The following is a 13,047-nucleotide window of genomic DNA, read 5'->3' as shown; positions in this document are numbered from 1 at the left end:
CCCCCCCCCCCCCCCCCCCCCCCCAAACACACACACAGTTATAGAGAAAGGAGGAGGGACCATATATATATCTTTCTGGAATTAAGTCAGTATGGTAAAGAGCTCATATCCCATCATCCCCAGGGAAGGTGGAGGTAGTAACATTTAGAGTCTGAGGGTCGGTGGTCATGACCCATGTGGGAAGACGTCAAGGTAGGTCTCTGTTACTTCCCTGTGGGAGCTGAGCCTTCTCCCTGGGACAGGGAAACTGTGGGTCCTGAGAGCCAAATACTGACTTAGGAAAGCTTACCTCTGTTCTCCACAAATAGGGCAATAGGGGGCAGGAGAGAGAGATTTAAAGCATTTCTGTTTTATTTTTTACCTTGCTAAAATGTTTTGATTCTGTTTGTGTGTTCACCTGTGTCAGTCAATCTTTCCTTAGACATATAACCAGTGGTTTAATTCAGAGCCCTCGGACCTGTTCCCTGGGGCCACAGGGATAATGAGGTTTGTTTCATTTCTGAAGGTCAAGGAAGTCCTAGATGGGTTTTCAGTTCCATTTGTTTAAGACTTGTAGTTTAGATGAACCTGATCAAAAGCTTAGGCTTATTTCCTCCCATCAGGAGAAACTTGGGATTAATTTAGGAGGTTGCCTGAGACCTAGGCAGTCCTGAAGAATGAAAGGAAGCACAGTAAAAATCTGAGAGCTCAGTATTTGTAGATGTGCTGGACACTGAGGATTGAGGTTCAAACAAGGCAGACCCTGCCCTCCTGGGGCTACCGTCCCAGTGTGAGAAAAAGACCTCAGAAGATAAAACAGGTGGATTAGGGCTATGATAATTTTTATTTCCTGTTTCAGGGGCTTTGAGAACATAGAACAGTATCACTTCACCTAGCCTGGTAGACAGAGAGATTAGGGAAAGATCTCAATTCAGGGGTATGTTGGAGATTTGAATGTAGGACAAATGCTAAACGTTTAGAACACCACTATTCTAAGTTGTTTTTTTTAAAAAAAGATAGGTTATTAGATTTATTCTTTTTGTCTCTCTGACATACCCCTAAGAGGGATTCTTAGGGTACTTGGATATGTATATTGAATTTTACCCCAATGGCCTGCTTAGGACAAGCTCATATTATCTTGGGGCCTCAGATAGTCATTAAATGTTTGTTATTGTAATCAGACAGCCTTGGTTTCAAAACCTGGATCGACCATTTATACTGTGTGATTCTAAGCACATGACTAAATAACTTTTTGAGCTTCCATTTCTCCATCTGTAAAATGGGGGTAGTGATTTCACTTCACCAGGGCTTTTGGGAGAAGTGATATAGCACATGTGAAATGCATAGCACAACGTTAGCTACGCCGTATTAGGTAAAGCTCTCAACTTTTTCCAGGCCTGCTTTCCTGAAAAGACCCAACTCAGCTCCTAGAGCAAGTCCTTTCATGGGAACGCACCATCCAAGTTTTGTCATCCTTTCAACATTAGGAAGATGTGTATTGCTTGAAGTTATCTGGTGCCTCTCCGCTTCTCTGTAATTTCTCATCCAAATGGACAGGAACAGACACATTGTGTTTCATTAATCAAAACTTGAAACTTAAACAGTATTTGTTATTTATAGTAAAGCCTGGTTAATTAGGACTCTTAACCAGAACCCTTGTTTTTTCCCCCTCTGTTTCCATTGCTCTTTAAGGAAAAAGAAGCAAAAAGACCAGAAAAGTTAGAGTTATTACTGGAGAGTTCCCCTTCAAGGGGCTGGCCCATGGTTAGAAGATACTATGCCCCCTACACACCCCACCTATCCGCCAAGATCTAGCCACATCTGCCTCTCTATTGCATCTCCTGGAGCCTGGCATAGCTCCCCATACTTAGTGGATGTTCAGTAAACATTTGTTAAATGAATAAAGACATTGCCTAGGCCAGGGGTGGGCAACCTTTTTGTGAGTGCGTGCCAAAACCAGCAAAATCTCTGACTCAAAATTCCTCTGCGTGCTAACCCTAATTTTTTGAGAACATGTTACACCTACTTGATATCTCTTAAGGTGTACATATGTGAAGAACCTTGAAGAAATAATAAAATTCATTCGAGCGACAAAAACAGTATATGATGATGAAAAATACATTTATTTTAATGTATACATGTACACTGATAGTACAGAAAACTTTATGACTCCGTTTGCTATTATCAGTGGGACTTTTGCTGCTGCATCACTGATGACAGAGATTTTATATCAGGTTTATATTTCGTGACCTTCAGAGATATGCACGAGCTACTACTTTCATCCGTCAGGCTACTCCTATTACGAGACTTAACAAAATTCATCACTGAGAACAAAGATTCACAAGCGTATGTGGATGAAACCAAAACACTGGTCGGATCTAGGAAGGCAGGGAGAGTTAAAGCAGAGGCATAGAAATTGCTCTTCCCCTCTCTCGTCAATCCATGTCTATGGTCTTTAAGGTAACTTATTATGTAAAATTATTTATTTATCTAAGATGCACCTACACTGAATTTATCTGAAAAATAAAAAAGTCGATATTAAGAAAAAAAATTGTAAATGGAAGATTATAAGAGAGGGTTTCGCGTGCCAGCAAAAGTTACTGGTGTGCCATGTTTGGCACGCATGCCAGGGGTTGCCCACCCCTGGCCTAGGCTATAGCTGGACTGTGCTATTGCTATTCTCTAGACGTGCCCTGAATTTTCCTGCTTCCATGCTGTTATTTGTATTTGGAGTGCCTCTTTCAGTCCTGGCCCTGTGGACTTGAGGTAGAATTATTAGTACCTTGTCTTACCCCTCTTATAAGGTTCATGTAGGCATCAGCTCTGATTTCTTCATTTTTGAAGAAACACTGCATTTGGCACATCATACACTAACAGTTAAGGAGCACTTGCAGTGGTCTCAGTAAATGTGACTTTCCTGTATTTGCTTACTTAATGACCACACACCTTTATGAGATAGGTACTATTGTAGCTTCACTTAATAGATGAGAAAACTGCAGCCTTAAGAAATTACATAACTTATATCCCTAGAGAGTTTTCTGAACTCAGTGGAATTAAAGTGAGTTTCTAAGGCCTTTGAAGTCCACAGACTTGTCCACAGGACCCAAAGGAACTGCTTCTCTGTTAGCAGTGCTGCCCAAGGACTGACTGTGTGAAGCAGGGACAGGGCTGATCATACTCATCCTTAATTTCTAAGAGTTTCTTAAAGATTTTAAAATGGACTAATACCTTTGGACTTCAGAACAACCATGAGACCTAGGTCAGGTGTTATGGTCCCCTGTTATCGACGATGAAGCCAAAGCCTGGAAAGACGTGACTGTAAGAGGTGGAGCTAGGACTTGAGCCCAGGTCTTCTGACTCTTAGCCAAAGCTCTTCACTACATCCTCCTTTAATACATTAACAACAAAGCAAAACAAACAAAAATCCCCAAACCAACAAACCAACCAACCAACCAGTGTGAAAGGTAGAAGCTGATTCTCAGGGAGGTGTATATTCTGGGAGCAGAGGGGGTTCTTTCTGGGAAGCAGCTGGGAAGAAGGCTGACTTGAGTGCCAAGTCTTCTGGGGAGTTCCTGTTTCCCAGGAGAGGAAGTTGGCGGGGCATCCTTGTCCTGTTTTTTGTTGTTGTTGTTGTTGGTTTTTTTTCTATTTTGTTGTTTCTTGAGTGTTGCTAACAGAAAGAGGACTCTAGTTCCCCAACTCTGGGGCCTTAGCCCTGTCTCCTCAGACTGAGGGGTGGGGGTGGGGAAGATTCCCTCCTTGCTCCCTCTCTTCCTGCTCATGGCCTGCAAATCTCTTGGGTTCTGGGAGTCAGCAGCTGCTGCTCATTAACTGCCCTGTTGCCCCTACCCACTGAAAACTGCTTCCTGGGAGGCTTTCTGTAGGGTTTTCAGTGGAAGGGTCCAGATTGGCAAAGCAGCAGCCTGAGTCAGAAAGAGGGACCTGGATTCAAATTCTGCAGTGTCTGAGGGCAAGAGATGGGAAGGTGTGGGGGGCTGACTGCTTTTTGCCTTGATTTATCTTTGAGAATTTTTGGTTTGTTCACTATGCCACCTGGACTATGCATTACTGCACTTCCATTTTTTTCCTTTTCAAAATCCAGCCCATCTACTTTCAGCTTTATGAGTTGTAAGGAAGAATTTTTCACAACCCAGAATTTTACTCTCTCACCTCCTGTTCTCTTCCCTCTTCTCTCTTCCAAATGTTAGGTTTTGGGTCAACCAAAGAAAATGGTGGAGAGATTTGGTGCGGCTCTGGGCCACAGAGGTGTTGGTGCTGGTTCACCTGACACTCCTGCTGAGCTGAGCCTTGATGCCCTACACTTTGCTGTGGTGTGCTGAGGGCCTTTTCTCTTTGCTATTTCTTGGGTGTTGCTGACAAATGAAGGACTCTAGTTAAAGACTTCTTGACCAGAAAGGCATGTGGGGAGAATCTTGTACCTTTCCAAGCCTCCAGGACAAGAATGGATTCCTATCACCCAAAGAAGATTGTTCATTTGCTTTTATTTTAAAATCTTTAGGAATGGGCACTTTAAAAGTAATACTCTGTAGTCTTAAAAATTCCCATAGTTAGGGAGGTCTTTTGCATGTCTCACCTAAAATCTAAGCTTTACACTAAAGGCCTTTTCCTGTTGACATATAGAGAAGCAAGACCAGCTTCTTCCTTTATGACAGTTGCTTCCCTTCATAAAGGATCTGACTTTTAAACCTCAGGATGGACAAGCTTTAACTGTGGGCTCAGTGATATCATTAGGCTGGTGGGGAGCAAGTGGGGAACTCTTTTGTCCAGTGAAAGATGGAAAAGGTTGTTTATAACCTGATCTTTGAGAGTAAAATATTAAGATTTAGGGAATCTGAAGAAAGGCTATATGGGAGTTCTTTGGGTCTGAATTATTTCCAACATAAAATTTAGAAGATTTTTGCAAGAAATGATTTAAATATTTGGTTTTTAAGAGGCCAATGAATGTGAGAAAGGGCCTTAACATGGTCTGATGTTCCTTTTCATTATGCAGCTACAGCAGTCTTGATATTTCAGCATCTCTCAAGGGTGGAGGGTCTCTGAATCTGACTTGAGGGGCTGGCCAGACCAAGTGTGGGTAGCCCTGAGTGGGAACTGGGAGGTGTAGCCCTCCAGAGGCTATCAGGCCAGAAAGAGACTACCAAAGAAGGAAATAGGGAAGCCTGGAGGTCAAGGGGCACAGATGCTCCTTAAGGTGATGGTGCAGGGTGGTGAGAGAACTGAAAAAGGAGCAAAGACTGAGCCAAATGACAAAGGATCCTGCCACCTCCAGGACCTGCTGCACCAGAAACTGTCAACCCTTAGGCTGGTTCACCTTGTCATAGATTGCAAAACCACTTTCATAGTTCCTTTCCCACCAGAGCATGGGAGGGAGGCAAGACAAGTGGTCTTATCCCCATTTCACAGATGAGGATAGTGAGGCCCAGGGAGGTGATGCCATTGGCTCAAGAAAATAGTTTGTAAATGGCAAGGCCAGGATTTGAGTCTAGCTTCCTTCTTTCTGAAATACATGCTCTTTCACTGACATTTCACCGTCTTTGTAATAGCAGGATGGTGGCCCAGCAAGTGTCAGGGTAGGAGTTGCATTTGGCATTTCCTTTGTGTGGACCTTAGGCCTGACTTGTTCTAGCTGTCCCCAAATTTCCCTCCATTTTAATGGCCTCCACCGACTGGCTGTCCTGGATTTTGGATTGTTCCCAATGGCAGTGGGACCAACTGTGTTGCCACCACCCTGGAATGGATTCTTAGTTGGGCCTCCCTGTGAACCAGAGGCTCACTATAATAGACTTGACTTTGGGCAGCAAAGGATGACTTCTCCAGCTAGCCTTCTAATGTTGACTTTGTACCAGAACCCCCGAGACTTCCAGCCACACAGCAGTTCTGACCCACTTTTGTTTGGCTGAGCTGCAGGGGGCACTGTCTGCAACTCTGCCAGCATGAGCCTTGAGGGGAAATGAGCTCAGTTAAGTAGGCAGGTCCCAGTGAGGCTTTTCGCAACACCAGGATTAATCTCATGGAGCATGGAAAAAATATAGCCTCATATCTCTCTGCCCCATTTTCATCTCTGTCGGTGTTCTGGACAGAGGATCACACAGGGGGACGCTTTTGCTGCTGAGTTAAAAGGCTAGTTTCCCTACAGCCAGGATGTGCTGTGTTTCTCTCTGCCTCTCTGTCTCACCCTCTGCTTCCACCCTCCCCTTAGAGCCCCCAGGACTCCACTCTGAATCCTACATATTGTCATGGCCTTGGTTCATGGAAGGGCAGGAGCGTTTTATAACTTTGTTTTTTGAACTTCTGCTATCTTTCTTCTTCTTCTCTTCTTTTTCTTCTTTCTTTTTTTTTTTTTGGAACAGAGCAGCACTTTCCAGAGGTGATGCTGGGGGAAGAATTTCTTAGCCTAAGTCTGGACCAGGTGTGCAGCTTGATATCCAGTGACAAGCTGACTGTTTCTTCAGAAGAGAAGGTATGATGTGGCCCCTGGGTGAAATAGGAGTCTCATGTGTGAGGTAGTCATGGGAGGGACTTATGGTTTAGTGAGACCTTTTCTGAGAGTTTATTTTTTGTCTCTTTTTTAAAAAAGACCTTCTGATCATTGACCACTAATGTCACTTTCTGTACTCTTTGAAGAAGAAATAGTGGTGGTGGTGATGGTGGTGACAAAGCTGCCTTCATTAGCCGAACATTTACAGTTTGCCAAGCACTTTGCTAAGTGCTTTATGTTCTTCTTTCCACTCATCCTTCATCACAGCCCTGTGAAGCAGGCTTTGCTGTTGTCCCCACATTACAGATGAGAAAGAGTGAGACTCTGGAATTAATTAGCTTATCCAAGGTCACTGCAGAGCTAGCATGTACCTGTCACCTGGTCTTAATCACTGTTCCACATGGCCTCTTGGGAGTATCATTGAGCATTTATGCCAGAGCAGACCTTTTGGGAATATTTATTCCAATATGGGTTTGGAATTCTCTCTGATGATGAAACTGAAGCCCAGATAAGGGATAGGAACTGCTGAAGGTCACACAGTTAGTCAGTGGCCATGCAAGGACTAGAACCCAGGGATCTTGACACCCCATCCCCTAATTCATTGACCACACACTTCCTTTGTGCTGGAAGCTTGACTTCTGCCCACTGCTCTAGCTCACCTGTGACTGCTCATCTTTCCTACTTCCAGGCCTTGCCCCTCACTGACCCTCTGATTAAAGTATTCTCCCCATCCATCTTCACCTGGTTAAATTTCAAACCAGTTCAGATTCTGCTATTACCAGGAAGAATTTCTTTATTCCAGGAGATGTAATCTTTTGCACTGAAAGGAACATAAGCATTGGTGTTGGCCAGCTGGGTTCAAATCTCATATCTAGTATTTACAAATTACTTGTGTTACCTATGGGTAAAATATGTTGTTTCTATATCTGTTTCCTCATTTATAAAGTGAAGATACTAATAGAATGTATTCCATAGGGTGGGTGTGGAAATGGGATAAGGTTTGTAAAATGCCAGGTATCATATCTGGTACCTAGTAGGTGCCCCATCAGTGTTAGCTGAGTTGATTACTGATCTTGTATCTGGAATTAAGTCCTTTCTATTCTATGTTCCAAGATAACATTCACCTTGTTCTGCTTTTCATTGTACTTAGTTCTGATCTGGTCTTTCCTCCTTCCCTCAACTGTGAGTTTTTTGATGGTAGGGGTCACATTTTATTCATCTCTGTATCCTCAGAGATATGCAATACATGTTTCTCGAATTGTCCTAGTCCACTCTTAGTGTCCAAACCTGAGGTCCTTTCCCGAGGGAATATTTCAGGAAAAGCCCCCGAAAAGGATTTTACATTGGAGATTAGACTGAGTCCAAAAGCATATGTCCAGAGAATGGGGTGAAGTCCACAAGCTCCTGCCTGTCATCTTGCAGAAGTTTGATGAAGAAGAAAAGGAGTTCAGGACTTCAGAGAAGGTGGCTGGCACAGCAATCTAGACTCTTCCTTAGGTTCAAGGAGCCCTCTGCTTCCATTAACTGGTGTGAAATAGCACCTTTGGAGAAAAAGAATGCCTCCTGCTAGGCCAAAGGCTCCTTCTTGCCCAGTCCTCAGCTACAGAGTTGACTCCCTCTCTTCTTGCCTGTTTAATGTCTTTTCTGGATTGTGCTACCAAATTGTCATAATTCAAAGGAATGAACTACTTAATTGATTGGCTATATGAATGTTGGGTCAGTTGGTCAGTTTGTGGCCTGCTTGAGCATGTTCTCAAGCGTAGTTTGAAAAAAATGGAAGCAGTCATAAAACAGCAGGATTTGGATCAACTTGGGGGTTGTTTGGGCTGAGAGGGGTGACCCTGCTACTTTGAATTCATGCTGGCTCCTCCTGCCCTGGGATCATAGTAAATTTTTTTCAGGTGAGGACTTATCTGCTTGCTGTGCCAGGGCAGGGGTGGAGCAGGATTGCTAGCAGGGAAAGGCAACTGGTTCCATGCTCAGCTTGATGCTCACTGGTTTTGACCTTGAGAAGTCACTGGTCTCTTTGAACCTTAGTCTCCTTACATGTAAAATGGGACTATAAGAGTACCTCCCTTATAAAGTTGTCATGAGGATTAGATATAATGGGTATAAAATAGCAAATACAGTGTTTGGCAGGTGCTCAAAAAGTGGCATTTGTCATTGTGATTACCATAATTTTGAGGCACCATTGAGAATGGTAAAATAAGCCATGAAGTTAATTGCATATTTCCAGAAACAAAGAAGAATGACATCCAATCTACACACTTAAAAATTGTCAGTAGTAGCTCTTACTGATTCATATGCTTACATATGAGTTTCTCATTCTGTAGAATCCGAGTTTGGAGAGTAGGAATTGTTCATATTAATGATGTTGTGTATCATTACTGGGTTCTCTGAAGTTTTGTGTAACTCGAGAGTTATGTGCTGCTTTTCAGAAAGTAGGTTACTCTGATCTTTATTCCATTGATACCTTTAAGGCTGGCAGTATAATTTTGAGGCTTATGAAAGTATAATGGGATTTGGCTTGCATTTTCTCTTTGGTAAACCCATAGTTTTATTTCTCCTGAATTGAGCACATGTTGCTGGAAGTTAAATGACTGGAAGCCTTTAACAATTAGATGTTCATCATTTGGATGCTAGCCTTTTAGGCTTTGAAAATTCTGTCATCTGTTCCAGGAGATTTGATGATTTCTACTCCCTTTCATTATATTACATACAATAGGCAATCTCTGGCATGCACAGTAGCTTTTTCTTTCAATATTGCATTATAGGGAACCTATTGGAGTGCATTTGAAGTAATATCAGGGATCTTAATTTAAGCTAAAATTCAGCTGCATTTAATGTTAACGTTTGTGCAAAACCCAGCTGAGTCATTAATCAAATAACCAGTATTCAGCGAAATCCACACTTGAACAGCAATATTAGCTGTACCATGACTTTCCTCTTTGTCTACAGCAGACAGATTTCTTTCAACATATATTATAAAATACAGCCAGATTTCAGATATTAAAATGTGAAGAAACTGTATATCTTAAAATAGAGGAAATGTGGTATTTTAGTGTTATTGATGATAATCGCTGGGCCCAGGCAGTTTGGGATTTTGGAAGTATAGGTTCTACAGTCAGAGTGGCTGGGTTGGAGTCCTGGCTCCACTGCTTTGACAAGCTGAGTGACCTTGGGCAAGCTTTTTATCTCCCACCAGAATGTATGCACCAAATATAGTCATGGATTTTGTCTGTCTTAAGGTCACTGCTAGAGTGGTATTGGGTTCATAGTATACACACACAAAAATATGTGTTTGCCCTGACTGGGAATCAAACAGTGGCCTCCTGGTTCATGGGTCAATGCTCAACCACTGAGCGACACCGGCCTGGCTCAGCAATACTCTTTCCTTTTCTCCTTTCGGGAGAGAAATTCAATAAGCACTGAAGAGTAGAATACCACAACATTATGATTGAAAAGCTACCTTGACTGCAAACTGTTCTCCAGGTACATTTCACACATCATTAAAAAAATGTGGTGTTTGTATTGAAGTAAGTACATATACATGAACACATAAAAAGTGCACAGCTCAACTTTTACAAAACTACATAACTAGCACCCAGATCAAGAAACAGAACCTCAGAACTTTCAGTCACTGCCCACCCCAAGAAGCATAACTACTATTTTGACTTCTCATAGGTTAGTTTTGCAGTTTTTAACTTTATACAAATGGAACACTGGTGTATATTATTAGTATATGTTTTTGTGCTGACTTCTTTTGCCCAGCATACTGTTTCACACATCATTTCTAATTCTTACAAGAACTCACAAGGCAGAGGAGGAAACTAAGGCATGTTAATAATAGATAACTTCATGGATTAAAGCTGATTGTGTCTGCTTCCCAGGTCCCAGCTCTTTATTAATGCACACCCACCCCGATGGGGAGGCAGAGGTGAGTGACACTTAGTCATTACTATTTAAGAGTTTGGTGGTCAGACAGACCCAAGACATATATCCATAATATGTGGCTAAGAGAAGTACTTGCCTGTAATCAGGGTTCTAGGAAAGCACCTGGAGTATGTTATTCCAGATGATTGTGTGGGGAAGGACTTATAAAAAAGTCCTAAACTTTGTTTGTTTTGAGCTAAACCTTGGAGAATGAGAGTAGGATTTTGGAAAGCTATTCAGGTTGAAGGATTGTAGGAAGTTTGGAAGAACATTGTACTTTTGGGTAAAGTAACCTGTGTGATGAGAATCAAGGGTCTTAGAGGGAGGCTGTTGGAAGATGAAGCTGAGAATGAAGTAGGGGTCTGTGGAGAGGGTTAGGAGTGAGGACTTTATTCTCTAGGTCAATGTTTACTGAACTGTGTGCTGCAAAACTACACTGCTGTGAGATGTTTACAGGTGTTGAGGTTAAAAAAAGTTCTCAGTTAGATACGTCAGACAGTGGCTAAACAAAGGAACCAGGTTAAGAAACTGCAGGACTTGTCAGAACTTTTATATGTTAACGAACTTTGTAATCTCTAGAGAGGATTTGGGAGTGTGTATGTATGTATATAAAGTGTTCCCCAGGCTCTTTTGGTCCAAGGACCTCTTTACTGCAGAATGTCTCCTGTCCCTAGTATCCCAGGAGCACGTTATGAAGAACAGTCTTGAGGTTGCCTTTCTTTGGTTGTCCAAACACTCCACAATGTACTGCATCTGTTGATTTTCCTTTTGACAGTTTGTTTCATTAACTGATTCATAATTTTTTATTGCGAGGCCACCTTCAGTTATAACCATGGGAGTCTGGGTTGCTCTGGGCTGTGGAAGTGCCCCTATAGGGCATGTTTACTGGTTTAGAAATAGGGGGTATTTTTGGTACTATTTTTCATCTTGAGTAACCCCTTTTCCACCAGATAATGTTAGTTCAAATCCCACATCTGTATGTGGCTTGAGCCTGGGATTCTGATCTCTTGAAGATGAAATTTCTTACCTCAAGGCCACAGGAGATGGCCCTTCCCATAGCAGATGGATGGAAATCCAGTTCCAGTGTTACAGCTGGGGCAACTCGCAATCTGACGGCACACCAGTTCCAGACATCAAAGCCATATCTGCATTGTACGGGCCTGTGAGCCATTTTGGTCTCAGCTTCCACTCAGCTCCCAGACTTGAATTCCTTTTTATTTAAAGCACTTGGGCATTTCTCTTTTGCTTTTGAGTGTGGCTCAAATCTTCATTTTTTTGTAAGAAGTCCAGTTTCATGTGTTTGGAGCTTTGGGGAAGATTCCTTCCAAATCAGCTCACTCTGTCAGATTGACTGGAAGGCATTCTCCATCCCTGTGTCATGCTCCAGCCATTATCAGATTAGTGGCCCTGAAGTAATCTCTCAGCTTGTGGGCATTTCTGTCAAACCATGCGCTTCAGGGTCATGTGCTGGCTATAGGCAGCAGTGGAAACCTGAAGAGCAATCTCCAGGCAAGGCAATGCTGCTGTTTTTGTTTTGTCATCATTTTTGTTGTTTCTGTGAAGTCAGATATTTGGCAGCGCGCTATTATAGGAAGAGAACCGTGCACATTCCTGCTTTGATTAACTTACTCATTCTCTCAGTAAATATTTATTGAGTGCTTTCTATGTGGCAGATAGTGTGTTAGTCACAGGAGAGACATTGGTACACAGATAAACACGAGGTCCCTGTCTTTGTGGAACTCATAATCTCATGAGGGAGACAGATTTTATCAACTATGTACACAAATAAATAATAGCTACAAACTGGGAATTGCACTATGGAGGAAGCGTACAGGGTGCTGTGAAAGTGTGGACTGAAAGCCAGTGGTTCTAATTGCTGCCCTGTCACCCATTTGCTGGGTAACACTGGGCAGACCACTTTCTCACTCTCCACCTCACTTTGCCCCTTTGTGAGTGCCTCTGGCTGCTTCACTGGGTCCTCGTGAGCCTGAAATGAAGCAACTATAAGAAAGAGCTCTTCAGTGCCCTATAAAACCTCAAGATGCTGATGCTGTCAGAGCCAAAAGTGCAACTAGCTAGGTTTTCTAGAATCTGGGAGCCTTCAGATCAGGAAATCTAGCCAATGGTGGGCTGGTAAATATTTAGCAACTGCCTCTGCAGAAAAATTCTAAAAGCACTGATTTGTTTGCGGATTCATTTGCTAATTTCCATGTTGTAAATATTTCCACCAAGACTGGTTCCAAACGACGAGTGTGATGCCACTAAATGCTGGGCTGGAAAGAAACAGACAGGACGAGCTCCAGCCGCAGCACATCCTTGCTGCCAGCTGTCCCTGTGTTGTGTGTGACGGGGTGGGAGTGTAGTTAACATAATTCTTGTTAAGCTTTAGTTTAAGAAACAACAACAGAGAACCAAGATGGCGGCAGAGGTAAACACCGGAAATTGCTGCCTCGCACAACCACTTCAAAAATACAACTAAAAGACAAAACGGACATCACCCAGAACCACAGGAAGGCTGGCTGAGTGGAAATTCTACAACTAGAAGGAAAGAGAAAAGCACACTGAGACTCAGAGGAGGTGTGGAAGTAAAGTGCAGAGGTACAGAGGTGCACTCGGAAAGGGCTGGCAACTGAGGA

At 42.8% G+C, this 13,047-nt stretch overlaps 1 protein-coding gene across 6 annotated transcripts in view; it reads left to right on the top strand.

Moving 5' to 3' along the window:
- KLHL3 (kelch-like family member 3) overlaps positions 1 to 13,047 on the top strand; it is a 110,571-nt gene that overhangs the window by 52,093 nt on the left and 45,431 nt on the right. For 5 of the 6 annotated variants that reach the window (XM_005881002.2, XM_005881005.2, XM_014529120.1 and 2 more), the window contains one exon: positions 6,351 to 6,460. The exons of the other annotated variant lie outside the window; for it this stretch is intronic. In XM_005881002.2, coding sequence (XP_005881064.1) covers positions 6,351 to 6,460 — 110 coding nt within the window. The remainder of the gene's footprint in view (positions 1 to 6,350; positions 6,461 to 13,047) is intronic. 6 annotated transcript variants of the gene reach the window in all.

Source organism: Myotis brandtii, unplaced genomic scaffold, assembly GCF_000412655.1.
Source record: "Myotis brandtii unplaced genomic scaffold, ASM41265v1 scaffold668, whole genome shotgun sequence".
Taxonomy (NCBI): domain Eukaryota; kingdom Metazoa; phylum Chordata; class Mammalia; order Chiroptera; family Vespertilionidae; genus Myotis; species Myotis brandtii.
The sequence above is the reverse complement of the archived record's forward strand: the minus strand, read 5'-3'. Positions and strand labels throughout refer to the sequence as shown.